The 26149-nt window shown below is 40.7% G+C and overlaps 5 protein-coding genes across 11 annotated transcripts in view; 3 read left to right on the top strand and 2 right to left on the bottom strand.

Annotated features, from left to right (window-relative positions):
- Positions 1 to 509: 509 nt before the first annotated feature.
- On the bottom strand, positions 510 to 3791 carry kctd10 (potassium channel tetramerization domain containing 10). Its single transcript, XM_019861537.1, has 7 exons — positions 3689 to 3791; positions 2640 to 2853; positions 2159 to 2328; positions 1862 to 1948; positions 1734 to 1786; positions 1428 to 1623; positions 510 to 896 (listed from the first exon to the last, which is right to left on the bottom strand). The coding sequence occupies exons 1-7, from the start codon at positions 3689 to 3691 to the stop codon at positions 678 to 680; spliced, it is 942 nt and encodes a 313-aa protein (XP_019717096.1). The 5' UTR covers positions 3692 to 3791; the 3' UTR covers positions 510 to 677.
- Positions 3792 to 3886: 95 nt separating this feature from the next.
- ube3b (ubiquitin protein ligase E3B) lies at positions 3887 to 13709 on the top strand. Of its 3 annotated transcripts, XM_019861524.1 has the most exons (28): positions 3887 to 4305; positions 4415 to 4544; positions 4628 to 4800; positions 4896 to 5010; positions 5716 to 5775; positions 5862 to 5966; positions 6037 to 6133; positions 6217 to 6302; positions 6640 to 6722; positions 7137 to 7242; positions 7319 to 7439; positions 7527 to 7704; positions 8660 to 8826; positions 8920 to 9087; positions 9171 to 9342; positions 9419 to 9537; positions 9944 to 10058; positions 10149 to 10248; positions 10667 to 10786; positions 10859 to 11035; positions 11125 to 11235; positions 11313 to 11450; positions 11764 to 11829; positions 12171 to 12229; positions 12312 to 12441; positions 12818 to 12870; positions 13040 to 13151; positions 13258 to 13709. In XM_019861524.1, the coding sequence occupies exons 3-28, from the start codon at positions 4640 to 4642 to the stop codon at positions 13318 to 13320; spliced, it is 2982 nt and encodes a 993-aa protein (XP_019717083.1). In that variant the 5' UTR covers positions 3887 to 4305; positions 4415 to 4544; positions 4628 to 4639; the 3' UTR covers positions 13321 to 13709. The 3 variants fall into 3 exon arrangements, with proteins under 3 accessions (XP_019717083.1, XP_019717074.1, XP_019717064.1); XM_019861515.1 differs by having other exon boundaries at positions 3887 to 4544; positions 4632 to 4800; XM_019861505.1 differs by having other exon boundaries at positions 3887 to 4544.
- Positions 13710 to 14507: 798 nt separating this feature from the next.
- Positions 14508 to 21533, top strand: aldh3b4 (aldehyde dehydrogenase 3 family, member B4). Of its 2 annotated transcripts, XM_019862734.1 has the most exons (11): positions 14508 to 15714; positions 15898 to 16925; positions 17300 to 17495; positions 17589 to 17699; positions 18358 to 18478; positions 18548 to 18633; positions 19135 to 19216; positions 19303 to 19692; positions 19781 to 19947; positions 20843 to 20942; positions 21009 to 21533. In XM_019862734.1, exons 2-11 carry the CDS (start codon positions 16873 to 16875, stop codon positions 21206 to 21208), a joined length of 1506 nt encoding a protein of 501 aa, XP_019718293.1. In that variant the 5' UTR covers positions 14508 to 15714; positions 15898 to 16872; the 3' UTR covers positions 21209 to 21533. The 2 variants fall into 2 exon arrangements, with proteins under 2 accessions (XP_019718293.1, XP_019718292.1); XM_019862733.1 differs by lacking the exons at positions 14508 to 15714; positions 15898 to 16925 and adding an exon at positions 17106 to 17221.
- On the bottom strand, positions 21534 to 23409 carry mmab (metabolism of cobalamin associated B). Of its 3 annotated transcripts, none has more exons than XM_019862738.1 (9): positions 23214 to 23409; positions 22994 to 23052; positions 22827 to 22920; positions 22687 to 22744; positions 22473 to 22545; positions 22183 to 22280; positions 21888 to 21952; positions 21740 to 21799; positions 21534 to 21649 (listed from the first exon to the last, which is right to left on the bottom strand). In XM_019862738.1, exons 1-9 carry the CDS (start codon positions 23348 to 23350, stop codon positions 21565 to 21567), a joined length of 729 nt encoding a protein of 242 aa, XP_019718297.1. In that variant the 5' UTR covers positions 23351 to 23409; the 3' UTR covers positions 21534 to 21564. The 3 variants fall into 3 exon arrangements, with proteins under 3 accessions (XP_019718297.1, XP_019718296.1, XP_019718298.1); XM_019862737.1 differs by lacking the exon at positions 21888 to 21952 and adding an exon at positions 22042 to 22106 and having other exon boundaries at positions 23214 to 23407; XM_019862739.1 differs by lacking the exons at positions 21534 to 21649; positions 21740 to 21799; positions 21888 to 21952 and adding exons at positions 21806 to 21887; positions 22042 to 22106 and having other exon boundaries at positions 23214 to 23408.
- An 84-nt stretch (positions 23410 to 23493) lies between these two features.
- Positions 23494 to 26149, top strand: part of mvk (mevalonate kinase) — a 10892-nt gene continuing 8236 nt past the window's right edge. For both annotated transcript variants that reach the window (XM_019862736.1, XM_019862735.1), the window contains exons 1-4: positions 23494 to 23873; positions 24141 to 24288; positions 24535 to 24679; positions 25714 to 25869. In XM_019862736.1, coding sequence (XP_019718295.1) covers positions 23793 to 23873; positions 24141 to 24288; positions 24535 to 24679; positions 25714 to 25869 — 530 coding nt within the window. In that variant the 5' untranslated portion in view covers positions 23494 to 23792. The remainder of the gene's footprint in view (positions 23874 to 24140; positions 24289 to 24534; positions 24680 to 25713; positions 25870 to 26149) is intronic.

The following is a 26149-nucleotide window of genomic DNA, read 5'->3' as shown; positions in this document are numbered from 1 at the left end:
CTGTTCCTCCTCTGGTTACACTCATTCACTCCCACCTCAGCATCCATCCATCCATCCATCACGAAGTCCATAGAACACCTGAGGTGAGGACTCATGTTGCCACCATACAAAAGGAGAATTTTGTGACGTCGACAAAAATTGACAACGTGTTCAAACTAAATATGGTGGAAAGATTTTATCCACCTGTGTGTATTGAAAGATACAAAGCAATACAAAAAAAAAGTCTAAGAATAACACAGTGCCATCTTGTGGCCTTTTTGTGATCACCATTTGGGTCATTCACCGACTAATCAGTGAAGCAATCAAAGCCACAGGGAGAGAAAAGATTACGCAATACAGCAATACATTTGTAGCTGCTTTCATCATAATTCTTGATCTCCTTAGGACCACTTGTGATAAATACACAAACAACACACAACGTTAGATGAAACCACTGTGAACTATCAACGATGAATATGAGCTCCTGCACGCAAACGAGAACCGTGATACAAGTGAACAAACGGTGCAGTCAGCCAGTCCGTCAGTCAGTCAGACCACGACAAAGGCGACACAGTGGGCATAATAACTGCACAGCTACACACGAATACAGTCTCCTGGTAATGAATGTAAGAGGCGCTGTTGAGGGAAGGTGTAAGGCACGGGTGCGGTACAAGGCCTCAGCTAAGACGGGTGGGAGGTCACTGGTGGTGGTGTGTGCGGTCGTCGGGTCGTTTGATATGGATCCTACGAACTCGCTCAATTCGTTCTCGCTCATCATCTTCGTCCAGATGGTGGGATCGTCCGGCAGCGCCCCCTGTTGCCTCCAGCAGAGCGTTGTCCGGCCCCCTCCCATCATGGGATTCGTATAGAAGGATATTGAGGGTCTCCTCATAGATGCGAGCTTCAGGGAACTCCACCTGGCATGCAAACGTTCATAAAATATTAGCGAGAGCAGACATTTGGAAGTGGAGAAGCCAGTTTTAAAAAGACAGACTTCGAAGTAGACCTCCACCATGGGGTTTGTATCTATAAAATGGTTGGTCAGATATTTCAAACAATAAGGGCTAGCTTGCCAGCTAACATCAGCTACATAGCATGCTATCCATTTCACATTCAGGAAAGTATGTCTATGCCATTTATCCAAGCAACAGAAGTCAATTAATTAGCCAGTTCATCAATAATCATGTTTGTGTAAACTTTCCCATCTATTGTTGAATCAACTTACCCGTTGAAATATACATTTCCGACCAGTGTTCTTTTGCATGCAGGTACCTCACATAACATCTTTTGAACTGACATTTCATACTCAAAATACAACAGTAGAGAAGAAGGCTAAAGTCATCAACCAAGCCATTTTAGCCTAACTTCTCGATTGCTGCGCTTTGCTCAAATGACATGTGACACCATGGTGAAAAGGGTCTATAGGGGTGCAAAGTCATTTTCGTCACCTTTGTCTGCTTCTTTTCGGTGGCATAAACAATGGAGGTGCAGCACACTTCAGCTATCTTACGGCCCTGCCCGTAGAAGGACCAGCAGCAGATCTCATCCCCGATCACATCTTTGATGAAGAGTACACGGCCATTGAACCGCAGCGACAGCTTGTCAAACAGCTCAATATTTTTCAGCATGTTGTCGTCAGAATTGCTGAGGGGAAAAAAAAAGTTTTTTAAACGAGCACGCTCTAATATACATCCAGTGTGAATCATGAAACGCGTTCCTTAAGAAGAGTCAAGCGCTTCGGATTGAAGACTCACCTGGTGTAGGAATATTTGTTATTGCTTCTGTTATACAGCAGTTTGACTGTAGGCTGGGAAGACACAATAAATGTGTTTCAAGCAACTGGCAAAACGGTCTTGGTTTGGAATACCATGATGCTAGATACCTTATTTGAAGTTGCAATAAGCTTCTGCTCCTCCTTGGATGATGTCATGAGAGGCACTTTACATAGAGGCTCATATGTTTCTTTGTTCTGTAGGACAAGGGATTTTTTTTTTAATTAAAAACTTTTGGTTACAAACACAACATGAACAAGTTAAGAGCGCCACCTGGTGAAATAGATGAGAAAATATGCAAACCATAGAAGCGAATCCCATTTCAGATATAAGAGTCACTCTAAAACGATTAGGGTGTGGGGACAAGGCGTGCGGTCATCTGTGGAGTTCACAATGATAGGAAGTACCTGCAAGGCAGCCGTGCATTCATCGGCAAGGCCTTGGACAAGATAATACTTGGCTTCTGCAAGCAGCTCCTCGGTTTCCCGCCGGCTGTCTGGCAGCGGAACTGCTCCATCTCTCAGGTAGTTCAAGATCGTTCCGAAATGTTTGCCACAGCGATCAATCAAAATCCAACCTTGACAAGAAACGAAAGAGCGTTTTACAAAGTCAATTGTTGATTGGACTGAAACACCGCTCAGAACCTTTAGCAAACGTTGTCCTTCAATTAACACTCTATGATTGACTCTCTTTGTCAACCAGCATCCCAGAACAGATTGCATCCGACTTTGAGGATCTCATTGTATTTAGATTGCCTCTTACATGAGAGCCCAAACAAATGCTTTTTGTTCATGATTATTTGAAGTACATTCACTTTTCGATATTGAATGGGCACCATTCTATTTTATTGAGATCCACTTGTAGGTATGCATTTTTAGAGCAGCTCACCTTCACTGTCAGTGAGGACCTCCATCCTGCCACTGAACATGGCTTTCAGCATGGTGTCTTGTTTGGTCAGAGTCTGCATTGTTGTGTAGTATAGGGCCCCACCCACATTTAACTTCACATATTTTGAGCTGGGGCTGGAACCTTTAAACGATGTGGTCCGGGTTGTAGCTGCCGGCACTGGCGGGCTCACGGCACTCTCTCCTGACATCTCTTCCTGAAACACAATGCGACAGAACAATTGTGGTTGTATTGCCCTCTCAATGTGTTAACTGTTAACTAAATGGTGACAATTGGGATATTCGTTTCATTCGTATGATGTCAATAGCTATGACAAATGTATTATGAACAGAAATATCAAGGACATGTTAGAATGAGCAACAGTGTCAGTTTTTCTTTCTCACATTTCCAAACAACACACAAATAAATATGTTAGAATTCAATTATTATTGTGCATTCCCTTACTTTATGGATAGTTAGAGTAATTATTGTAATTACAGTTGTATTCATTACTTTAAAGGTACGGCATTTCTAAACGCGTTTGATACAAAATTCAACCCAAAAGGAAATACATGTCACCAAACACATTTAACGTTGAGTTATAGATCAGTCGTTTATTTACTGTGAACGGTAAAATACATTTAGGATCGGCCCATTTCTTAATTAGGTTTGGCGACTACTGGTCGACCCTTTTCATTTCCCCTTTCATCATTCCGTTCACGTTAGTCTTAGTTTCGACTAAAAAATACATAGCGACGAAGGGGAAATACGGGCAATTGAAGACTACATCACACATTAAATGTCTATTGTTTTTAGAGAACAGAATGAGCACCTTGGGTTGGCCATCTCCTTCCTGTCCACCAATTGAAAAACTAAGTAATTTGATTTAGGAAGGAAAGGCTAGCGCGCTAGCTCCTTGATATTTAAATGATATTTCTGTCATCAAACAAGAATACAAGAACATAATGCCAATCGGAATTGATTCAGCGTTCTATACATAAACCGAGTGGTGGCGTTGTGAGATTTAAAATGAAAAAGAGGATCATATTTACCATAGAAGCCAAGGCAGACTTGGTATATGTAGCTTGCTAACCTACGTCAGCTTACACCCACCTTTTTCCGGTCCAAGGCTGCGCAGTTGAAAATGACGTCACCATTCCATTTTACTCCTTAAAGGCACAGTTTCATTATTTTGGGTTTTAACGTAGTAAACCATTATATGTATAACTAGGACATGTGTGCATCAGTAGCAACACACGCATTGTATATCACCCCATAATGGTTCAGTAAATAATATTATTAGGTATAATTCCGCTATGGAGGAGTAACACTACTAATGGTAGGTAGCCACTCGCTACCACGCTAATCTAAAGGCTTCATTACCCACCAGATAACCTGAGTTGGATTTTCCATCTCATCATGGTGAATGTTTTTGCAAATCACGCTGATTAAGTAGATAAATATTACTGCAAAAATTATTCATATTGAGAGGTGAGTGCTACCCGGAAACAATTCAATGCGACACAGCGGATTAATGGTTTCAAGTCGTGTTCGGATCGCCTCTCATTGTTTACATATTAAAGTGATATGCAGCTCCTATTTCTGAGACTGTCATCTGCAGAGGGATTAACCATAATCTTGTAATGATGATAATTATCTTCAAAACAAGGTGAGAAGCTCAACCGTGAGACGGTATTTATTTTACGCTATTTATCTCGAACTAGCCATGGATGCTAACTATTTCAGCTCCTTTATCAGTATGTCGCGCGTTTATGCAGAGATGACGAGTTAGTCCACACTGTTAATCAGCTTTTGCTGCTGCTGCTCGAACCCCATTATGGAGGTGTAGCACCAGGTGAGCCTTCTTGGCAAATATAAGATCCTATAACGAGAACTTCTGCACTGGAGGTAAGTGTTGTGAGCACATATCAACATATATACTCCCTCGTTCGATATGGCACATGTCAACGATTAAATGTCCTCTTCCTTAGCTAGGGTGCACAATGTTTGGTGCACCGCAAAGCTCGAAGTCCGAATTCCTGGATAAAGCGAGGCAGGCCAGAGAGGAGAGGAAAGGACAGAAGGAGAAGGAGAGAGCAGCAATCCTCATCCAAGCTCTGGTCAGACGATTTCTATGTCGCTGCAGACTCCAGAAACAAATAAGGTTCTCTTTACCCTACTGTGTCCTTGCAAAACAAACATTACTTCTCCAAGATATACCGTGCATTAAGTAAATATTTATATTTGTTGTTTCACCAGGAAAGACATTGATGACTATTTTGAGTCTTCTGCTGCAACATCAAAAAGAAATGCACTTTCAATTTTTAAAATTGCTCGTAAATTACTATTCATTTTCCACTCGGAGGATAAGATGGTGAGTATAACCATGATCAATGTTGTTTCCTTTTTCTAGTTTTACAGAAGTGTTGTGTGGTCATTATGAGGATTATTTGATACATACAGTGACCAGCCACACAATTAAGACACACAACACATATTTAGAGCAATACAAAAGTTGTACTGAAAATACCTTTGGAATGAAAAGAGTTCTATTTTATATGATTGAGTATGAGGTGGCATGGCTCAAGTGGTTGTCTCACGACCTGTAGTTGATGGATTCAGCCCTAAGCTCTTGTGACCATGTAAAATTGTCCTTCACCAATATACTGAACTCTCAGTTGCTCCTGATACCGCATCAACCAGTAGGTGAATGAGGAGGCAGTGTTAAAGCGCTTTGAGTACCTTGACGTTAGAAAAGCGTTATATAAGTGAAAGTCCTTTTACCATTCGTTTGCTATTGTAGCTTGCAATGGTGTAAACCTGCAATGCATCATCATGAAGGTGGTTTCGAATATTTTGATCACCTCATCTTTCCAAATACTCGAAACAACTCCTAGTTTGATTTTGTGCAGTTTTACAGCAATATAAATTAACACAAACAAAAACATGCATCTTCATCTGAAAGCAGAATCTTACATTGAATCCCATTTCATTGTAGTCTTTGTTGTTATCGAGTTGTCATTCAAGTTGTGGTTGATATTGTGGCAGTTTTTCATCTTTAATTTTGCTTTTTGAACAGAGGTTTGAAAAGCTCTGTCGGGCTATTCTTACCAGCATGGAAGTTGAAAACGAGCCTAAAGTAAGTGTTTTTAACTTTGTATTCCTGCCAAACAACTTGACATGTGAGTTTATATCCTATTGATTGTTTTCACTGTTGGTTCTCAGGTCTGGTATGTGTCTTTGGCGCTCTCCAAAGATCTCACAATCCCTTGGCTGAAACAGATTAAAGATGTGCTGTGGACCTGCTGTCAACTACTGAAAAATTTAAAGGTTAGTCGAGGCTTGAAGATAAGTCTTGAAGCTATTAGGTCACATGATGCATTTGTTTTGTGATTCCCAGCCTGATATACTGCAGGACAACAAATTGGTCACACTTTACCTCACCATGCTGGTCACATTCACAGACACATCAACGTGGCGAATTGTGAGAGGGAAGGGTAGGTCCGGAGTCGCACGAGCAACATTATTTTTTCTGATATTGTCAGGCATAATGTTTTTTTTCCCCTCCTCTTTGTGTTAGGAGAAGCTCTCCGACCTGCTTTGACGAGAATCTGTGAGAATATTATGGGCTATCTCAATCAAAAAGGATTCTATTCAACACTCCAGGTTCTGTATCACGTGCAAAATTCACTCCTTTGCACCAATATTTAGTCCACCTGCATAAAGAAATGAAATAGAATCGAATCAGGGTTTGAGTCAATCAATACATCCCTAATGTCCTTATTATAAAGTCTTACTACATATTTTTTAATTAATACTTTTCCAATCTGTCTTCATCAAAACTGCATGACTGATCCTTTTTAAAGGCAGAATGTAGTTGTTTTATTCGGGTTATAAAGTGGATTGTCTTGTGCTCAGTTCTGCTCATTACAAATTTGTGATACAGTTTTTGTCGATAAAGTACTGCCAGTTGCCATTAAGGACATATTTCTTTCTTTTCTAGATTTTGCTGACCAACGGCTTGGCTCGTTCGAAACCAGCTCTCTCAAAAGGCACTTTAACAGCTATCTTTACCCTGTCGCTAAGGTGAGTGAGGTGACATGGGGTGAGCTGAAGTTTGAAGCGGAAAAAAAAAAAGACAGATTGATTGGCACAATAATGGCCAAAATAATAATTCTGATTGCTTTGGGTTAATTTTGTAAACAGGATTATTAATAATAAGTATTGATCATGTGAGGTAAAATGTCTGTACTTTTAATCACACTATCACCTTGTTGATTTGGCTGACTGCTGGTTGAGAAAGTGCATATCGCTGACGATCAGGTTAATGTAATTCTGGCGGCTTAAACTGTGGTCACGATTGAAATTTACAAGTGTATTTTGAAGAACAGTTTTTACCCCATACTTGTTCAAAAAAAAAGTTCGATTCATTGTTAAGCAATGATTGATGTAATTTCCTCTCTGCGCTGTTTTAAATTTTTTTTTTTCTTGTAATATCAGACCAGTCATCGCTGCTCACTTCTCAGACAACCTGCTCAGATCATTCCTCATTCACATCATGTCAGTTCCGGCTGTGACGTCGCACCTGTGTATGCTCACTCCAGAGGTACGAAGCCAGCTATGAATCACGTCAATAACATATTTAAAGATACAGGTTTTAACGTTGCCCCCTTTTGCAACAGTGTGTTACTCTGATCCAGACTCATGGCCTTTTAAAGAAGTTTATCCTGTTTCTCAGCCGTGAGGAGCAGTGTTCTGATATCTGCGTGTGTCTTGAGGGGAGTCACACACTCTGCCTACTTGGTACAGTATTTGAGGCATTGTGCTCAGCCAGATGATACTTTTAAGGTGAGAGAATAATTCAATTCCTCTCCCTCCGTGTCAATTTAGGTAACCTGATTCACTTGGGCTTCCTTAATGAGCGAATCATAGAGGAGGAGACCAATCGCTTTGTGAAGGACCTGACTGACATGCTGTCCTACTGCCAGAGATATGTGTCCCAAAAGAAATCGAACCTCACCCACTGGCACCCAGTCCTGGGCTGGTTCTCCCAAACAGTAGATTATGGGTGAGTAATAGAGACGTTTTATTCAGGTTTAGCTTTCCCTTGAAAAGGAAGCGGATACTTTAAAAAGGGTAATCTTCACCTGGTTGAGGTTAGTGGTTCGAATCTCACCCTTTCTGTGTGGACTCCAGGCATAATGTGTGTTAAGGTATAAATCCCAGAAAATGTCAAATGTTAAATATTCAGTTCGATTTTATACTGGGAAAAAAAAAACCCAAACTCACAACATAAAAAAAGTAACTTCACACAAATAATATTTTCTTTAAGGCTTCATTAATACAGTACAAAGACACTAAATGCAAAATAATTGAAACTTATCGTAGTACCGGAAAATCAAGAATATACAGGGCTAAAAAGACTTAACGTGGGACACTGTTTAAAAAAAAAAGCAAAAGAAAATGTACCAACTGTAACACTTAGATTTTGTTTTTCACTAGATAGTACACATTCGTGCTGACCTTTAGACTATATTTTCCTTAAAATCCCATTTATTTTGAATTATGTATTTTCGAGTGTTGAAGTCCCGCGGGCCAACTATTGGACTGATCATTAAGAACAGAATGCATTTGGCTGCTTCAGCACACAACGTCTAATATTTAACACAACCACAAATTATTCATGTTGGTGAATTTCACAGTGGTTTAGAACTGCCCTGCATCAGACTGAGAGGTGTGTTTAATATTACTGTAGCCTTTAGCATGTAGCCGAATACGAAAACTTTGTATGATGCAATGCGGTTTTATTCAACAACAAAAATATTATAGAGCCAGTTTAAATACAAATGTCATCTTTTTCTCTCAGGTTGAGAGTTAAGGTGAATAAAAGCATTTTCAATGCAGCTACAGTATTATATTGTATTAGCTTAATACAGGTTTATACGATGTCATGACCACTGAGTAGAGGCACCGACTTTATTTTAACATGCTGAAATTCTCATTTGCTCCTCTGTTTCTTGCAGTCTTAACGAATCAATGCCGCTGGTCACCAAGCAGCTGCAGTATCTGTGGGGTGTGCCTGTCATTCGGACCCTCTTCAGTGACGTCCTCTCGAAGAAGCTCGAAAGTCAGGAGCCCACTCCCTCACCTGCACAGCCAAGCACATCACAAAACAACCTGCCCGTTAAAAGTGGGTCATGAATCCAAATCTGACTGTTTTATTTCATGGTTGTCTTTGGCGTGAAAGGTCATGGACGCAAGAATCAATTGCTCTCCTCAACAGGCCTTTTTAAGCGAGCTTTTCAGAAGTCCGCTTCTGTGCGAAACATTTTGAAGCCGGTCGGCGGGAAGCGAGTGGACTCGGCTGAAGTTCAGAAGGTGTGCAGCATTTGTGTGCTCTACCAAACTGCTCTCTCCACGCTGACGCAAATAAGACTCCAAATTCTCACCGGTGAGTACGCTAGCCAGTATATATGTCGAACTATTTGGAAGCGTATAACAGGACAGTCACTACGTCGCGTTTCCAATGTGCAGGTCTGACACATCTCGACGATCTCCTGCCCAAGTTGTGGGCTTTCATCTGTGAACTCGGCCCACAGGGAGGCCTCAAACTTTTCATGGAGTGTCTCAGCAATGACACCGAAGAGTCCAAGCAGCTCCTGTCTATGCTCATGCTCTTCTGTGATTGTTCACGGCACCTCATCACGTAATTATTTGGGTTGGGTTTTATTCCATTGGTTTTCAATTGCACCCGTTCATTCGTTGTCGTCAATGTGATTCAGAATCCTAGATGACATTGAAGTCTATGAAGAACAGACCTCCTTCAAAATAGAGGAGCTCATCACTATCTCCTCATTTCTGAACACATTTGTGTACAAAATGATATGGGATGGTACTCTTGGTGAGTGATCCGGTTTTCTGTTGCGCTACTGAAATGGGTATGTCTGGAATTGTTCACTTTTATAATAAAAATCTCTTGATAAAATAAACGGACGCAAACAGACCACTTCATAATAATAATCAAACGAGTTGCCATGCAAAAGTGGTCAGAAAAAAAAAAAGTCAAATTCCTACAGAAAGATGATTTGATTCCTTTTTGTGAGCTACAGTATATTCAGAGTTATAAATGACATTTTTTTTTTGAAATCATTTGAGTTGTCGTTTGCTGTGGTGTTGCGCTTCTCTGCATGAAGCATAACGGGAAATAGTGAAGCCCATTATACCGTGCAGGAGTAGCTAATGTTGCAATACAGCAATTGCTTGTCTTCCACAGCAATGAGCAAAACTTACTCTTATGTGTCTAACAGAGAACGCAAAGGGTGAGAAACTGGAGTTATTCCACAGCGTTCACGGATGGTTGATGGTGCTTTACGAACGCGACTGCAGGCGAAGATTCACCCTGGATGACCACTGGTTACGCAAGTAAATTCAAACTAAGAATGTGTCTCTGTGTTTGAAACGGGGATTAATTTGAAGCGCTCATCTATTTCATCTTCCATCTGTTGCATTCAGGGACTTAAAACCCAGCTTGTTGTTCCAAGAGCTTGAGAAAGGCAAGAAAAGAGCTCAGCTGATACTGCAATATATTCCACATGTTATTCCTCATAAAAATGTGAGTTTATTTTATATATTCATGTACATTTTTTGATATTGTATCCAGTCGCTGATGGTGTCGTGGTTACACTCGCCTGACTTATGTGCGGGCAGCGTGGGATTGATTCCCACTCAGTGACGGTGTGGATGTGAGTGTGAATGGTTGTTCGTCTCTATATGTGCCTGGCGACCAGTTCTGGGCGTAGTATGCCTTTCGGACTTGTGGGTGGGTCTGGAATGTATACCCATGATGAACGAGGATTCGCTCTAAATAAAAAAATCCTACATTAGCTTGCAGACTTCAGTTAATTAACAAATGGTAATGAAAGGAGGAGCCGGTAATGTGTGTGTCTTGACATCATGACAAAATTCTGGTCTGAACAAGTTTTTTTTTGTCTATGAAGGCATATAGTGTTTTTGTGCTGCGGTTATTTCAGAGGGTGCTGCTGTTTCGGAATATCGTCACGAAGGAAAAAGAGAATCTTGGTTTAATCGAAACCAGCTCCGCCTCGCCGCATGTCACCCACATTACCATACGCCGTTCACGCATGTTAGAGGTACGGACGCAAATCAGATGGATGATGGTAAATGTTTGTGCCGTTTCCATTAATGTGTGGCCCATATGTTAGGATGGCTACGATCAGCTCCGCCGTTTACCGGTGAATTCCATAAAAGGCGTCATTCGTGTGAAGTTTGTGAATGACCTGGGAGTGGATGAAGCAGGTATCGATCAAGATGGTGTCTTTAAAGAATTTCTAGAAGAGATCATTAAGAAAGTGTTCAACCCCGCTCTCAACTTATTCAAGGTAAGTTATTCATGAAAATAAACAACAACAAAACATTGAAATTCTTGTTTTGGAGGAGTTTCTGCTTTTTTTTTTCGTAATCTCCTCAGACTACGAGTGGAAATGAGAGGCTGTATCCTTCTCCTACTTCCTACATCCATGAGAACCATCTGCAGCTCTTCGAGTTTGTGGGGAAGATGTTAGGGAAAGCCGTGTATGAGGTATTTGTGGCACTTGCAAAAAATCGATTTGTGCTCATTCTGGAACATCGTATAACATTGGGATCTTTTGTGTTTAGGGCATTGTGGTGGATGTTCCTTTTGCCTCTTTCTTCCTCAGTCAAGTGTTGGGTCATCACCACAGCACTTTCTACAGCTCCATTGATGAGCTGCCTTCATTAGACTCCGAGTTTTACAAGAACCTCACCTCCATTAAGGTTTACCAAATCTTCAATTATCATTTGCCACATTTTTATTCTCCCGCAGGTTGTAGATGAGTCTCTGCAGCAGGGGTCACCAACTTCAGTCCTTGAGGGCCATTATCCTGCATGTTTTGGATGTTTCCCTCCTCCAACTCACCTTATTGAAATGATCTGTTCATCAGCAAGGCCGATAAAGATCCTGATCATTTGAATCAGGTGTTTTGGAGGAGGGAAACATCTAAAACATGCAGGAGAGGGAGCCCTCGAGGATTGCGCTGGTGACCCCCGCTCTACAGGATAATTCACCTTTTGTGTGCATGTTTTACAGCGCTATGATGGAGATGTGGGGGATTTGGGACTCTCGTTATCCTATGATGAAGATGTTATGGGACAGGTAAGGATTGAAACAAATCAATCCCTCACAATGTGATACACAATGTTTTCAGATGCCAGTACCTCAATTTGTTTAGATTTAAAAAAAAATAAAAAATCCTCATGAGAAATTTGATCAATCTATTCCAGCGTCAAACTATAGCTGTTATATAATTGTGTGGAAAAAAATAAACAGTGAAGCATTGATATGTTAAATAAGAAAATGCTCTTAACTCTTACAACAACAGCTCTGGGATTAAAAAAAAAAAATGGACATGGCATCTTTTTCTGAGAATTTTGGTTGCATCTCAGCGACTTGTAGTCCATTTCAACCACAATAAATTGCTGTATTTTTCCGCGCAGCTTGTTTGTCACGAGTTGATACCCGGAGGGAAGACCATGCCTGTCACCAATGAAAATAAGTATGTTTAGTCATTATCAAGGTTTTAAAATAAAAAAAGCGTATCAATTCTATGATTGTAGTTTGACTCATTTGCTTTGCAGGTTCAGCTACATTCATCTTATGGCCCACTTCCGGATGCACACTCAGATCAAGGAGCAAACCGCCGCTTTCATCCGAGGCTTTCGCAGCATCATCAACCCAGAATGGTTGCACATGTTTTCGACACCCGAGGTCCAGCGCCTGGTCTCAGGAGATAACGCTGAAATTGACTTGGATGACCTCAAGTACGTACTTTATTTTCACCCTCCAGCGTCCCGGCACGATTTCTGATTTTCTGAAGTGTTGTGATATCAATTTAAAAGTGTGAGGTTAAGTTTTAGGTGACTGTCAAGAGTTGGAGCACATGATTTGTTTTAGTTCTTGCCTTCTAAATTGTTGCCATGTTATCTGTATGATTAAGGAAGCACACGGTCTACTATGGAGGTTTTCATAGCAGCCATCGTGTCATCATCTGGCTATGGGACATTTTGTCCAGTGATTTCACAGCTGAGGAGAGGGCAATGTTCCTCAAGGTATGCTCATTTCCGGTCTGTTTTCGACACCCGAGGTCCAGCGCCTGGTCTCAGGAGATAACGCTGAAATTGACTTGGATGACCTCAAGTACGTATTTTATTTTCACCCGCCAGCGTCCCGGCACGATTTCTGATTTTCCGAAGTGTTGTGATATCAATTTAAAAGTGTGAAGTTAAGTTTTAGGTGACTGTCAAGAGCTGGAGCACATGATTTGTTTTAGTTCTTGCCTTCTAAATTGTTGCCATGTTATGTTTAGGAAGCACACGGTCTACTATGGAGGTTTTCATAGCAGCCATCGTGTCATCATCTGGCTATGGGACATTTTGTCCAGTGATTTCACAGCTGAGGAGAGGGCAATGTTCCTCAAGGTATGCTCATTTCCGGTCTTTTTCATTTGTATCACGACGTGCCTCCTTGAACTCATTTTTGCTCTTGTGTAGTTGGTTCCCAGCTGCTCAAGCCCTCCTCTCTTAGGTTTTGCCTACCTCAAGCCACCTTTTTCAATCCGTTGTGTGGAAGTGTCAGATGATCAGGTGAGCGTGTTGCTAAGTATTATTTATAGAGAGGAAAAAAAAGTACCGGTACTCAAGCACCAACCACTAAAGCAGGTTTTGTAAAAAGAAAACTACAGTGGCTTTTCTTACTGTCTGATGTGTTTTATTTTTTGAATGGTGCAGCATACCAAAGCAGATACCTGGGGGATGCATTGCGCTCATTGTCATAAGTGCGCTGATGCAAAGATTTGGGCACAAAAAAAAAGTTAACATTCAAATGTATTTGTTTCTGTAAGAGAAGTGGAAATCTTGACAGCAACCACAAATAAGATTACCCCCCCTCATAGATTGTCTTGTTTTATGGTACACAGGCATACAGTAGCATAAACAATATGATATGGTGGCTCTGTGCTGACATATTGTGTTCAAAATCACATTGTAGACGTTTAAAGGTCCCACAGATGCTTTGTTGCTGAATGCAGAAGTTGTACTTGCGCCATATTGGAGGATGGCTGGTGGGATTTTGTTCACAAACGTTACTCAGCAGTCAAATCCTTTCAGCTAATGTACTGCACACATTTTCACTGTAAGCAGATGGCAATAATTAGCCGAAATAAGCGGATCGATTTTTTTTTTTCCTAGTCACATCACTCATCTGGCAGGTGACATGTTTCTGTAGAAAACTCATCGGGCTCAATTATGCACACATGGACATATGGCAGTCATCTTTACTAAGCTATATAAGTAATTTACAATAAAATTCTAAAATTCTTAATGTTGCTTTGCTTTGGATACATATTATTAAGAGAGAAACGGGTAGTTGCTGGATTCGATTTGCAACTGGCCAATACTGTTATCTCACAATTTTTAAAAATTGTAAATGATTATTTTTTTAAACCATCTGGAATGTTCTTAAATAATGCTACACAGGTTCTGAATGTGTACCGTAGTAAAAAAGATACAATGGACATTGTTTTTGTCTTCAGTCTATATATAAGTAATTTACAATAAAATTCAAAAATTCTTAATGTTGCTTTGCTTTGGATACATATTATTAAGAGAGAAACGGGTAGTTGCTGGATTAGATTTGCAACTGGCCAATACTGTTATTTCACAATTTTTAAAAATTGTAAACGATAATTTTTTTAAACCATCTGGAATGTTCTGAAATAATGCTACACAGGTTCTGAATGTGTACCGTAGTAAAAAAGATACAATGGACATCGTTTTTGGTTGATTTCACTTCATCCCCGCCCTCTTAAAGACCGACTGTCTCGTTTTTAATCGTTTATGAACATGGTGTGAATGAAAAGATCGAAGCTATGCTTCATTTGGGATGGAGCACCACAATTTCTGGGCGTGAGAGAGCCATTGATGATCTTATTAATTTTTTTTCTTTTTTTAAGAACAGAAGCAATGTCTTCTTTGCATCTTTTATCCATGACAAAAATGCCTGGAAATGTCTTGTCGTATCTCACGTTGACTGCTGTTTTCTACTTCATCCTAGAAAAGCAGAGCTTTGCTCACTACGTTTTAAATAATGCCGAGTGCCTCATGTATCGCCATCTTCTCCTTGCTCTCACCCTGATCTGGTCACCTGTTACAAGTCAAACCACTAATGTTGAATATTGGAAACAAGCCATAGAAGCAGGGGCTGGTCTCTGAAACCCAACTACTGTACTAATACTACAACACAATAATCTTGGGCTGACACGATGCTCTCTATGGACTTTCTAAGCCATGTGCTGAAGAATGATCTGTTCTAACAAGCCTCTCAACATGATGTCATGGACTGGATCTCCAGCCTAATTGGACTACTTGTTCCTTTGGGTGGTCACGTCGTGGTAAAGTGTTTCTGCCCTTGGGTAGTTTTTTGGGCTAAGTGTCATCTTTCGGGGATTTACCAGGAAGAGATATGCACAAGATTGTAAAAGTAGGCTTAAAATCTCAACCAAATCTGTCATTATGCAAAAAACAAACAAATAAACAAAAAAACACCCATTACCTACCATTATACAGGTCAACACTACTGTCTTACTAACCAGCAATTTGTGTGAAAACAACACAGTTTGGATTAAAAGGCAACAATTCTACACAGAATTAATTCCTGTCCCTCAATATCATATTTACCCTAATATACTGTGGATGTAAGTCGGTGTACCCCTGTTCAATTGCCATTTTTTTGTAATATGAAAAAAGGAGACAAAGAAAAAAAAAAACTTTTCCACCATGTTGTACCTGTAACCTGTGCAATTCAAGTGAGGAGGGGGAAAAAAACATTTTTTTAAAAATCACAAATACTAACATTTGAACGGGGTTGTAGACATATATCCGCTGTCCCTCATTGTAATTATTGAACTGCAGGTTCCAAAATGGTATGTTCTCAAATACATTGGCTTTGAGATACCAACCCGTGACTAACAAATGTACCCTTAAGGTACAACGATTGCCTTTTTTGTGAGTGTTTTAAAAATCACAAATACTAACATTTGAACGGGGTGTGTAGACATATATCTGCTGTCCTTCATTGTAATTATTGAACTGCAGTTTCCAAAATGGTATGTTCTCAAATACATTGGCTTTGAGATACCAACCCATGATTAACAAATGTACCCTTAAGGTACAATGATTGCCTTTTTTGTGAGTGTTAATTTTAAATACACACACACACACACACACACACACACATATTAATGTTTTTTTTTTTTTAATGTCAGTCTGTTCTACGCAATTACATTTCATGTAAGATGATAACCTCAGAAAATGGTTACAACTTACTCGTCTTTTTTTTAATAACATGTATAATATATATTTTAAAGTCTTAACATATTTGTCTTTAGGAACTTTATTATTCTTCAAATATCCAATGTTTTCTCCGACTAGCTTGGAGACATCAAATTTGGTGGCATCTATTAGTGACTTGATAATTTTCCAAAAGCATATCTTGCTCTAGTGGCCTACCATACAAAATATTGTGAATAACTGGTTGACATAAAAATGTTGTGGAACGTTCTAAAGTCTACTAATGCGACTTGCTTTATCTGGGCCTGATTTTTAAACGTGCTTAGAAAATGAAAAAGAAAAGCGCTGTTTCTTTTCACAAAAGATAAACGATAAGATTAGTCGGTGATTTGGAAGGATGTCAATGGAAGAATATAAGCCACTTAGTGTGCAAGTCCACCCCCAGAGCTATTGTTCCTCATCGTGTGAGAGAGTGTCTTTCGATTGTACTATGGATGTGTTCAAGAGCGGTTCTTGTGTAAAGTTTGTCATGTTTGTAAAATACGTTTTCCTGTCATGTTAAATCATGCGCACTGGTGTGATATAAACTATTTGCTCCAAAGTTTTTTTTCTCCCCCCTTCTCAAATCAATTATGTCTGATTGCAAGCAGCTGCTGTATGAGCGAGCAACACTGCATGCAAACACAACTGAACCTAAAAACAGGACGCCATTTGGATTGAGAATGACTCCTGAGAAACACATTGGGAGCTTTTCCTGAATAATTATTTCGTGAATGCACACATACTTCACAGTCCTCCGCACTGTGGCACACTTCATGAGAGCCCAATTGAGCTCAGAACAAGTAATAAAGCCATGAGCAACCCGCCAAGCCCTTCTCCTGCTAACTGGTTCAAATCTCTACGACGGTAAGTTTAAAATTTAATTCGTCAATCGGTTTGGTGGTGGGTGAGTAAGATGCATGTGATGCTAACTGTGGCTGATCTCCCCTTGATTCAGCCCTCTTGTTGTGCGCATCACCTGACTAGCTGGAGGGCTTTATTGGGATTTTCACTATACCCCAGTGCTTGTAGGGCTTTTACTTCACAAGCTTACCAGTTAGAATGAGGAAGTCCAGCACTGGAGAGCTTACTAGAATAGACATGAGTACAAAGGCAAAGGCTTGCTCTGCATGTCAAAGGAATGGCCGTTTAACATGTAGAAGGTAGGCGTGGGATCACTGTAGCTGAAGGCTGAGTTGATTCTGATGAGTGCAATAATAACTGGCTTTTGGATGTTAAAGGACCAGGCTAGGCGAGCCATGTTTGAAGACGTACCCGCTGCAGTACGAGGAGCAGCTTAAGAGAGCCCGGGTGTCCTTCCAGGCCAGGCGCAGCATCAAGGAGAACTTCAGGCTGGCCCAGCTGGAGGCTGTACTGCGAATGTTGGAGGAACATGAGTGTGACTTTGTGGATGCTCTTGGAAGGGATCTACACAAGGTGAGGGGTTATGATTATTTAGTTATTTATTTTAAGGAAGTGAGAACTGATTTTGAATTCAATTTTTTTTTTAAATCCCCTGTCTTGAACTAGCCACGATTTGAGACCGTTGTCTCAGAGTTGATTCCGGTTAAAAACGAGGCTCTTCATGCCATCAGCAACCTCAAGAAGTGGATGCAGCCACAGCAGGTGGAAAGAAATCTGGTGAGACTGTTTATGAAAACATTGGGATTACAAATGATTTACACAACCTTTTGGTGGGGGAACATTCCATCAGATTTCTACAAAGAGGTACATTCTTTTGTCAAAGAAGATTAACAGTTGAAGGCTTAAACTCCGTTTTCCTCTCGGTTAGTCCATATGTGAATTGATTGCTGGTGGTCAATCGTCACCAAAATTCATGCACACATCTCTACTCAAAACCACAAAATAGAACGATAGCACCAATAGGTTGGCATTTATGGACATCAACTTCTTCCTCTCTGTAGGTTCTCACTGAAGTTTTGGCAAAACCTTGAAAGTGATATTGATATGCATTTGAAAAGAGTGTTCAAATATAACGGTTTAATTTTTGTCGAATCACTTTGCCAAGAAGGGCCAATCCTAATCTCGATTTTATCAGGGTTAAGAAGCAAAACATTTATCTCAGCAAGGCACGCCTCGAGATTACAGCAACTGCATGAGTTAGTTACAGCATATACAGTTGAGTGTCATCAGCATAACGGTGAAAACAGTGAAATTGTCATATGATGTCACCGAGCAGAAGCATGTAGATGCTGAACAAGAAAAGGCCAACATATACAGTATTGCCTCATAAATTCCACTTTTAACGACTATCTTTGAACATGTCTACTTGGCTCAGTCCACCACACTGGATGAGTGTCTTGTGGTAAACGAGCCCCTGGGGGTTGTGTTTATCATGGGGACCTGGTGCAGTCCAGTCCAAATGTGCCTGGTGCCACTGGTGGGAGCCATTGCAGCAGGTACATCTACCCATGACACATTCAAGTGTAGCATATCTCACAAACACGCCGGATTTATTTATTGTACAGGTAATTGTGCCATCATCAGTCCTTCTGTATGCACGGCCCACACAGCAGCACTTCTCCAACGTCTCATCCCTTCCTACTTGGACAATGTGAGTAGCAGCAGTACTAGTCATTAGTTCTAGGAATCTTTTGAAAAGATCACTGAATATTTGCTGTACATGTTTCTAGTTGGGGCTCTAAATGACCCAAGACACCTAATGAGATCTATTGAGGGTTGTCAAAATTATATAAGATCTGGTGCTCTGTTTTGAATGCCAGTGTCAGGGATGTATTTGTTTCGCATGTTGATTCATGTGGATGTGATTTGCCGTGTGTAACTGCAGTACAGTACAACATACTGAGATGTTTTGTTTACTTTACGGAGCTATGAAAGGGCCAAACATAGTGGACGGTTCTTTGTTGTTGCGGTGTAGCTCTACACCACGAGAAAACACAACCACATGAATGAACACATTGTTCATTCATTAATCTGAGACATTGATTGATTACTTTTGGCATTTTATCAGGATGCTAAACGTTTGTTTTGGAATACAACAGATACATTGTCCATGATGTTCATGTAATGATCTACAATTCTTGTTTTCCTCAAGGAATGCTTCCATGTAATTCTTGCAGGGACCAATGACTTGGCTGACATTGTGGAACTTAAATTTGATCATGTCTTCTTTTCTGGTGAGAAGTTCAGCGACCCAATACACCCCATCTTCAAATCATCGTTGGCATACAGTATTTAATCAATGTATGATGTTACAATTCAGGAACCAGAGAGGAAGGTAGTCGGATCGCTCAAGCTGCAGCTCAATGTTTGACACCCATTACCCTTGTTCTGGGTGGGAAGAACCCGTGTTACGTAGACCAGCACTGTGATATTACCATCACGGCACAACGTATCGCCTGGGCCCGCTTTCACAATTCCGGGCAGAGCTTGGTGGCCCCTGACTACATCCTGTGCCATTCGGATGTAAAAACCCGTCTGGTCCAAGCACTGAAGTGCTGCCTGATGCGGTTCTATGGTTCTGATCCCAGAGAATCCAGCAGCTTTTGCCGCATGGTTAATCTGGACATCTTTAACCGTACGAAGGACTTGTTGTGGAGGTCTGGCAAGGTGGTCTTAGGTGGACAGGTGACAGAGGCAGAGAAGTATATTGGTGAGAGCCCCCACACACAAACAAACAAACAAAAAAATACTGACAGTGTCAAAAATATTTGACTGAAATGTGTTTGTTCTGTCTAAAGCCCCAACAATTTTGACTGAAGTTGATGAGTCGGACCCCATTATGCAACAAGATCTTTTTGGGCCAGTGCTTCCAGTTCTCTCTGTAAACAACGTGGATGAGACGATTGCCTTTATCAACAAACAAGAGAAACCCCTCTGCGTGTATGTGTATTCCAACAACAGCAAGGTATGTGGTAGAACTTGAGTAGACTTAAGATCAAAACTTTTAACTTTTGGTTGCTATCATAACCTTTAAATATCGATGTCATTTCTTATTTATTTTATTATTTTCAAGCAGTTGTAAGTGCATGATTTCGGCGGTCTCATGCAATATACTGACATTCCATGTGAAGTCATACATGAGAATGTTCCATCCTTTAGAATGTGTTGCTAAAAAGCCACACAGACACACACGCACACACCTCCAGTATGAACCCTGAATGCGCTGTTTTCAATATTAGCCCTACCCCTTTTTTAAATCATTTTTCAGCCAAGTAAACCCTGATCTGACCTGTGCAAAATCATTTTTAAAGAATGTCAAAATGTAAATTTAGATTGCAACAACTTCTTCGTCCCATTTATTAAACGGCCTTAAAAAATACTTTTTGCATCAATCATGAAATTCATGTTGCAGCTTGTCAGAGTAAATCCTATTAAAAGCAAGCAAGAAAAAAAATGGCAATACTGTATGACATTGTTTTTCTTGCTTACTGCCAGATTTTATTTTCTTGCTTTGTGTTTTCTACATTATAGCCGGTAAATTAAAATGTGTGCACAGCTGACAAACGTCATGAATGTGACTCCGTAAAAGATTACTCTAAAATGAGATTTTTTTTTTTTTGTATTTTGAATTTGTGACTGAGTTATTTTTCTGACAGTTTTCTTAAAAAGAATATCCCTTAGCACTAGTCCTCTCATTTGAGAAACACTATTTTATTGCTCTAAACTGATAGTTTACTTTTTTTTGTGACATTTGAGGCATTCACTTGTGCAAGTTCAATGACATTCAACTTGAGGTTACTCTGTACATTCTGAACTGGCCATACGATTCTCCTTTTCATGTGTTGTTTGTGACAATGCAGGTGATTTCAAGAGTCATGAGTGAAACATCAAGTGGAAGCTTTTGTTCCAACGACAGCACCCTGCAGAGTCTGATCGTGACGCTGCCTTTCGGTGGAGTTGGTGAGTTTGGATGTGTTAGAAAATTAACCTGGCAATATATCAAATGTGATTTGTTTTTGGGGACAGGTGCCAGTGGAATTGGTGCCTACCATGGACGCTACAGCTTTGATACATTCTCTCATAGGAAGTCATGTCTGCTAAGAAGCACGCACTTGGAATGTGTCACCTCCCTGCGCTACCCACCTTACGATGACCGCAATTTATCGCTCATAACGTGGGGCAGTAGCCTCTCCTGGAAAAGCCAGGGCTGGTGTCACATCCTGTGATTTGTGCGGAAGGGTCTAACTGGAACCTAACTTTCAATTCAGAACTCAATGTGTAATTGTGCCAATATGACAAAATGACGGCTGAAATACAATGAGAAAGGAGGGTAAATTGATTGAGACGAAGTTGCCATAGCTGTCAATGATTGCCTTGACTGATGACTGACAGAGAGGATACATTTCAATACTTGAATGATGCAAGTGGATGTTAGTTTTGCAAAGCTGTGCATTCTCACTGAAAGCTTTCTATAAAGAAGATTCACCCGAACAGATGTTTTGATCTCATGTATAATTAATATAAAATATGCACATGACTGTACAGCCCAAATATGTATGAAGTGTTTTATTATAATCAAGTATTATTCAGGTCTTTTGTAGATTATCTCCTTGTTGTTTTCTTTTAGGGCGGCATATCTGGCCACAGTGAAAAGGTAGTCGCTTAATCTGTGTGGGAAAATATTGAGGCATTAATCAGTTATGTTGAAAGATGGCATAATGATAATAGCATTTTCTTGTCAACTAGAGTGCACTTACCTGTTTAAAAACCTGGCAATATCTGGATCAGCCTCCCCAGAGCGCACAATTGGAGCGACGCTGTAATAGGAACGCAGATACTGTAAAACACTACTAGAATTATAATAGATGACTGTTGTTCACCAAAAAGGGATGTGCACAAACTGACCTGCGTTCAGCTCTGCGACAGACAGTCCGAGCTATATGTAAAGCTGCGCTGCTCTTTCCTCCAGACTGTTTTGCACACGTGTCCAAAAAAATTACATCAACAGTTGCATGCGGACAGTAATTAAATGCATACTGTGACTTACGCACAAACTGACCTGCGTTCAGCTCTGCGACAGACGGTCCGAGCTATATGTAAAGCTGCGCTGCTTTTTCCTCCAGACTGTTTTGCACACGGGTCCAAAAAAATTCCATCAACAGTTGATGCGGACAGTAATTAAATGCATACTTTGACTTACAGGTAAAATAAAGTTGGTGAGAGGAGGGAGTTCCTCTGTGAATGTATCAATCCAGCCTTCCAAATCTGTTATTGGCGTTCCAGAAAAAATTGTCCGCGCTTAACAAACAAAAAAAAAAACATATTTTGACCAGAATGCATTTAGCCACTTGAAACATCAGTGGCACCAGCCTTCCAAATCTGTTATTGGCGTTCCAGAAAATTTTGTCCGTGCTTAACAAACAAAAAAAACCATTTTGACCAGAATGCATTTACTCACTTGAAACATAAGCCGCTAACACATGTACATACTTAGATGACTTTCTCTTGCTGAAGACTGAGGAGTGGCAATATTGGCGCCAACATCTTGCAAAACGCACTGTATCTGAGTAATAAAAATTGCCGTAGGTCACTTTAATGCCATCAAAGAGCCAACATCTTGCAAAACGCACTGTATCTGAGTAATTAAAATTGCTGTAGGTCACTTTAATGCCTCATCAAAGGAGTGATGTCAGATAAATCTCACCTTATCCAGCTGATACGTGAATGTATGGCCTTTCTCGTGGCAAAATTCTCTGGCCAAGCTGCAACAGTAAATACAATTTGACAAATGTAGGGAACAAAAGCAGCAACTTGTTCACTGTACAGTGTTTAAACGTTTCTTACCCTATTGCTGATGACAATTCATCTGTGTTTCCTAAAGCTTCAAAAATACGATCTTCCTTTGGTCTTCTTTCGCCAGTAAATGTGCTTGAGAAACCTTGAAGGCGAAAAAAAAGCAAGTCACTATGTATATCAGTGGAGCGTCTATTTTCTCAAGTTGCAATAAAAACCTTTGTCGCCTGTTTTGGTATAGATTTTGGGAACTCTGTTCTCTCGATCGGTGGCGTAACTGTGAAAAGGAAAGATTGATCTCGGTGTCAAAATGATGAAAAGGTCGGAAAAAACACATCTGTAGCTTAAACGTGCTTTCCGATACAACAAATACAGACGTCTGTCGCTAGCCTTTGCACAACGACCATCACCTTCATTCTTTACGAAAGCAAACATTACGTCAATGGCATATCACAATTAAAGTTCTGCAACCTTCTCCATAAGAACGGCGTTTCCCTTGTCTGTCGCCCTCTGATTTGCTTGATGCTGTTTAAAAAATAGCACAAAATCGAAGGTTTGCGAACAAACGTAGCCATGTTTATCAATGTTGGACTTAAACGTCCTCTCGCGGCGTCCGTAGCTCTTCAAGGGCGTTTCATTTTATCGAACGATTGGATAACTCAGGGAATGGCTGGAGGAAACACAGATTGTGATTGGTTAAGACCGATGACAGACGAAGAAACGATGTACGCTGATTGGTTAATGTTGGCCGAAAGTGTGCTAGGCTGTCTTCCGTCATGTCAGCTGAGTGTGTAAACTTAGATGTTAGGGGGCTGCGACATTACATCCCACTGAGACCCAACCTGTCGAATGACAATTGCTTTTTACTGACGTTCGCGTACTTTAATAATTTATTAAATCTCCGTTGAGCCCCCATGAAGGCATTGGAGTTAGCTGACTGTTTCGTCTCCAAGGAGATTAGCGTTACCTGCATGTGACTAAGATAGCAACTTGGTTGCACAGCTGCGCTCTTGTGAAATGATGCACATTAGGGAATGCATCGTATCTGCTCCGGGAAAGGCAATTCTTCATGGAGAACACGCAGTTGTGCACGGAAAGGTAATTTGTCAATGAATCAAATCAAGGTACTAACACGTCTCATTAGGTGTAGCTTGCTGTGCATCTCCATGCAGTATGGTGCAGCCACTCAAAGCTTCCTGAACTTTTTTTTAGCGGTGTTCTACAAATAAGAACGTTTTCGCTTCGTTCGTAATAGCGACATTTTAATGTAAGGCGTAGTCATTGTTTCCATAGTTTCAAATACTGCTGATCCAGGGAAGAAACAGAATTTCGTATGAATAAACGATTTGTGTTGATTCATTACAGGTTGCACTTGCTGTGAGTTTGAATCTGAGAACATACTTGAAGTTGAAAGCCACGAACACTGGGAAAGTGTGCATTAACCTCCCAAACATTGACACCTTTCTCTGCTGGGATGTGTCTGAAGTGAAGCATCTTATGCCGTGTTCACGTGGTAAGGAATTCTCCCATGTACAAGATTAAATAGCTCTCTATGGCATTATTTTAATTTTGCATCATCTTGAAATTAATTATTGAGACAAATGCATTAACATTCAATATTAAAATGCTGTCGATCACTGTTCACAACTTTGTAGTAAACACACCTGTGGACTGAATGCTGCATTATTGTCATTTCTAAACACTGTTATCTTACCATTGATGTTAGGCCTCTGTGTTTTGTTGTTGTTGCATTTAACAGGCAAGCAGATGGACTTAAAGCATCTAGATCCTGAACTTGTGAAGAGACTACGTGAATTTGTGGGTGGAGCAAATGGAAACTTTGATACAAGCAACATGGCAACCTTGGCGTTCCTCTACATGTACCTCTCCCTGTTTGGATCAGGGTACGATGCATTTGTTTTTATCAGACATTTTTGTATGCCTCAACTAGCTCAGCTCTGTCTGACTGGAACAGGCCCAATAATCAACTCACCACTCATACACTCAACCCATCGACTGCAGATTATTGCCGCAACTCTTTGTAGTTTACACGGAGAGATGGCATCCTGAAGCCAGACAGTTCGATGCATGACGACCTCTGGTGTGACGTATGTTGAACAATGGAATTGTTCTCAACACAACAAGAAGGGAGAATTGAGTCTTGATTGCGAAACTTCACTCCCTTGGCCTGCCATTCCTGGAATCACTATTTACACAGGCGTTGTCTGACTTCAGACTTTGTTGCAGGTTCTGATTCTTAATCTGGAATATTGGCGGGCCTCCTTGGTCTTCTGATTTCTTGTCCTAGTTGTTTATTACAATAGTGACCTGGAAAAAAAGGTGGGAAATCTTTTCTTTTACAAGCTGTGTAAAACAAGAGAGTGAGCGGAAATTAGTTCTTGTGTTTGTTGCAACTCAGAGTTGTAAACAATGATCACACCAGGAGAGGTCGACCAGATAACAAGTGCATTGTTTCCTAGAGGATGCTTTGTCTTTTCACTTGCATTTTTATAGCACTTTAAAAATGTCAGTCTGCCACTATAAAAATTTGACCAAATGTAGACGGCGTAGCAAGATAATCCGAGAAGATAGAGATGGAGATGCTCTGTTGAGTTTCAGGTCATCAGGATCTTTAATTGCCGTTGACACAAAGCTGGCATGTTTGCCAGAAATAATGACTCCCAAAAGAATGGCTTTTAATAAAAGTCTGGCTTGAAGCCAGGAGACCATCAAGAAACCAGTGTGTGTTTTCTTCTGGAGACAAAGGTTTTACAATTTCCATTCAAACAATTTCCATTCCATTAACGCATGGATGTCAAGCAGAATAAGTCATTGTACTGTTCCCATTGTATGTGACATGTGAACTAATGTCATTGGAAAAGCAGATTTTTTTTCCTTCTTCTTCACGTAAGCGACTTTCTTTTTCTTCCGCGTATAGCGAGCTGCCAAGCTTGACAGTATCCGTGTGGTCGGAGCTGCCGACCGGAGCAGGACTGGGTTCGAGTGCAGCCTACTCGGTGTGTTTAGCGGCAGCTTTACTTTGTGCAAGTGGAGCCATTCCCGCACCTCTCAAAGAGTGGGAACACACTGCCAGGTAATGACGTTATATGTGAATGGAGTCACTGCGGTCTCATCATACTGCCCGGCACATTTGGGTTGAATTCTCAAATGTGCGTTTCACTAAATGTGCACTTATTTTTTTATTTTTTTTTTTGATTCATGTTTATGTGAGGGCGGCCCGGTAGTCCAGTGGTTAGCACGTCGACTTCACAGTGCAGAGGTGCCGGGTTCGAATCCGGCTCCGGCCTCCCTGTGTGGAGTTTGCATCTTCTCCCCGGGCCTGCGTGGGTTTTCTCCGGGTCCTCCGGTTTCCT

This window comes from Hippocampus comes, unplaced genomic scaffold (assembly GCF_001891065.2).
Source record: "Hippocampus comes isolate QL1 unplaced genomic scaffold, H_comes_QL1_v1.1 scaffold147, whole genome shotgun sequence".
Taxonomy (NCBI): Eukaryota; Metazoa; Chordata; class Actinopteri; order Syngnathiformes; family Syngnathidae; genus Hippocampus; species Hippocampus comes.
Note: the sequence above shows the minus strand (reverse complement) of the source record. Positions and strands in the feature narration are given on the sequence as shown.

What these genes read in the sequence shown, in the direction of transcription:
- kctd10 (XM_019861537.1), bottom strand. An exon ending in GGTCCTCACTGACAGTGAAG is followed by an intron (nt 2,329 to 2,639) that starts GTGAGCTGCTCT and finishes TTTCTTGTCAAG; the next exon opens with GTTGGATTTTGATTGATCGC. An exon ending in CCGAAAAGAAGCAGACAAAG is followed by an intron (nt 897 to 1,427) that starts GTGACGAAAATG and finishes TTTGCATGCCAG; the next exon opens with GTGGAGTTCCCTGAAGCTCG.
- ube3b (XM_019861524.1), top strand. Translation starts at nt 4,640, where the DNA reads ATGTTTGGTGCACCGCAAAGCTCGAAGTCCGAATTCCTGGATAAAGCG. An exon ending in AAGACTCCAAATTCTCACCG is followed by an intron (nt 9,088 to 9,170) that starts GTGAGTACGCTA and finishes TCCAATGTGCAG; the next exon opens with GTCTGACACATCTCGACGAT. An exon ending in CCGCTCTCAACTTATTCAAG is followed by an intron (nt 11,036 to 11,124) that starts GTAAGTTATTCA and finishes TAATCTCCTCAG; the next exon opens with ACTACGAGTGGAAATGAGAG.
- aldh3b4 (XM_019862733.1), top strand. Translation starts at nt 17,121, where the DNA reads ATGAGGAAGTCCAGCACTGGAGAGCTTACTAGAATAGACATGAGTACA. An exon ending in TTGGAAGGGATCTACACAAG is followed by an intron (nt 17,496 to 17,588) that starts GTGAGGGGTTAT and finishes GTCTTGAACTAG; the next exon opens with CCACGATTTGAGACCGTTGT. An exon ending in TCCCTTCCTACTTGGACAAT is followed by an intron (nt 18,634 to 19,134) that starts GTGAGTAGCAGC and finishes GTTTTCCTCAAG; the next exon opens with GAATGCTTCCATGTAATTCT.
- mmab (XM_019862738.1), bottom strand. Translation starts at nt 23,350, where the DNA reads ATGGCTACGTTTGTTCGCAAACCTTCGATTTTGTGCTATTTTTTAAAC. An exon ending in AATTGTGATATGCCATTGAC is followed by an intron (nt 23,053 to 23,213) that starts GTAATGTTTGCT and finishes TCCTTTTCACAG; the next exon opens with TTACGCCACCGATCGAGAGA. An exon ending in TGTCGCAGAGCTGAACGCAG is followed by an intron (nt 21,800 to 21,887) that starts GTCAGTTTGTGC and finishes TTCCTATTACAG; the next exon opens with CGTCGCTCCAATTGTGCGCT.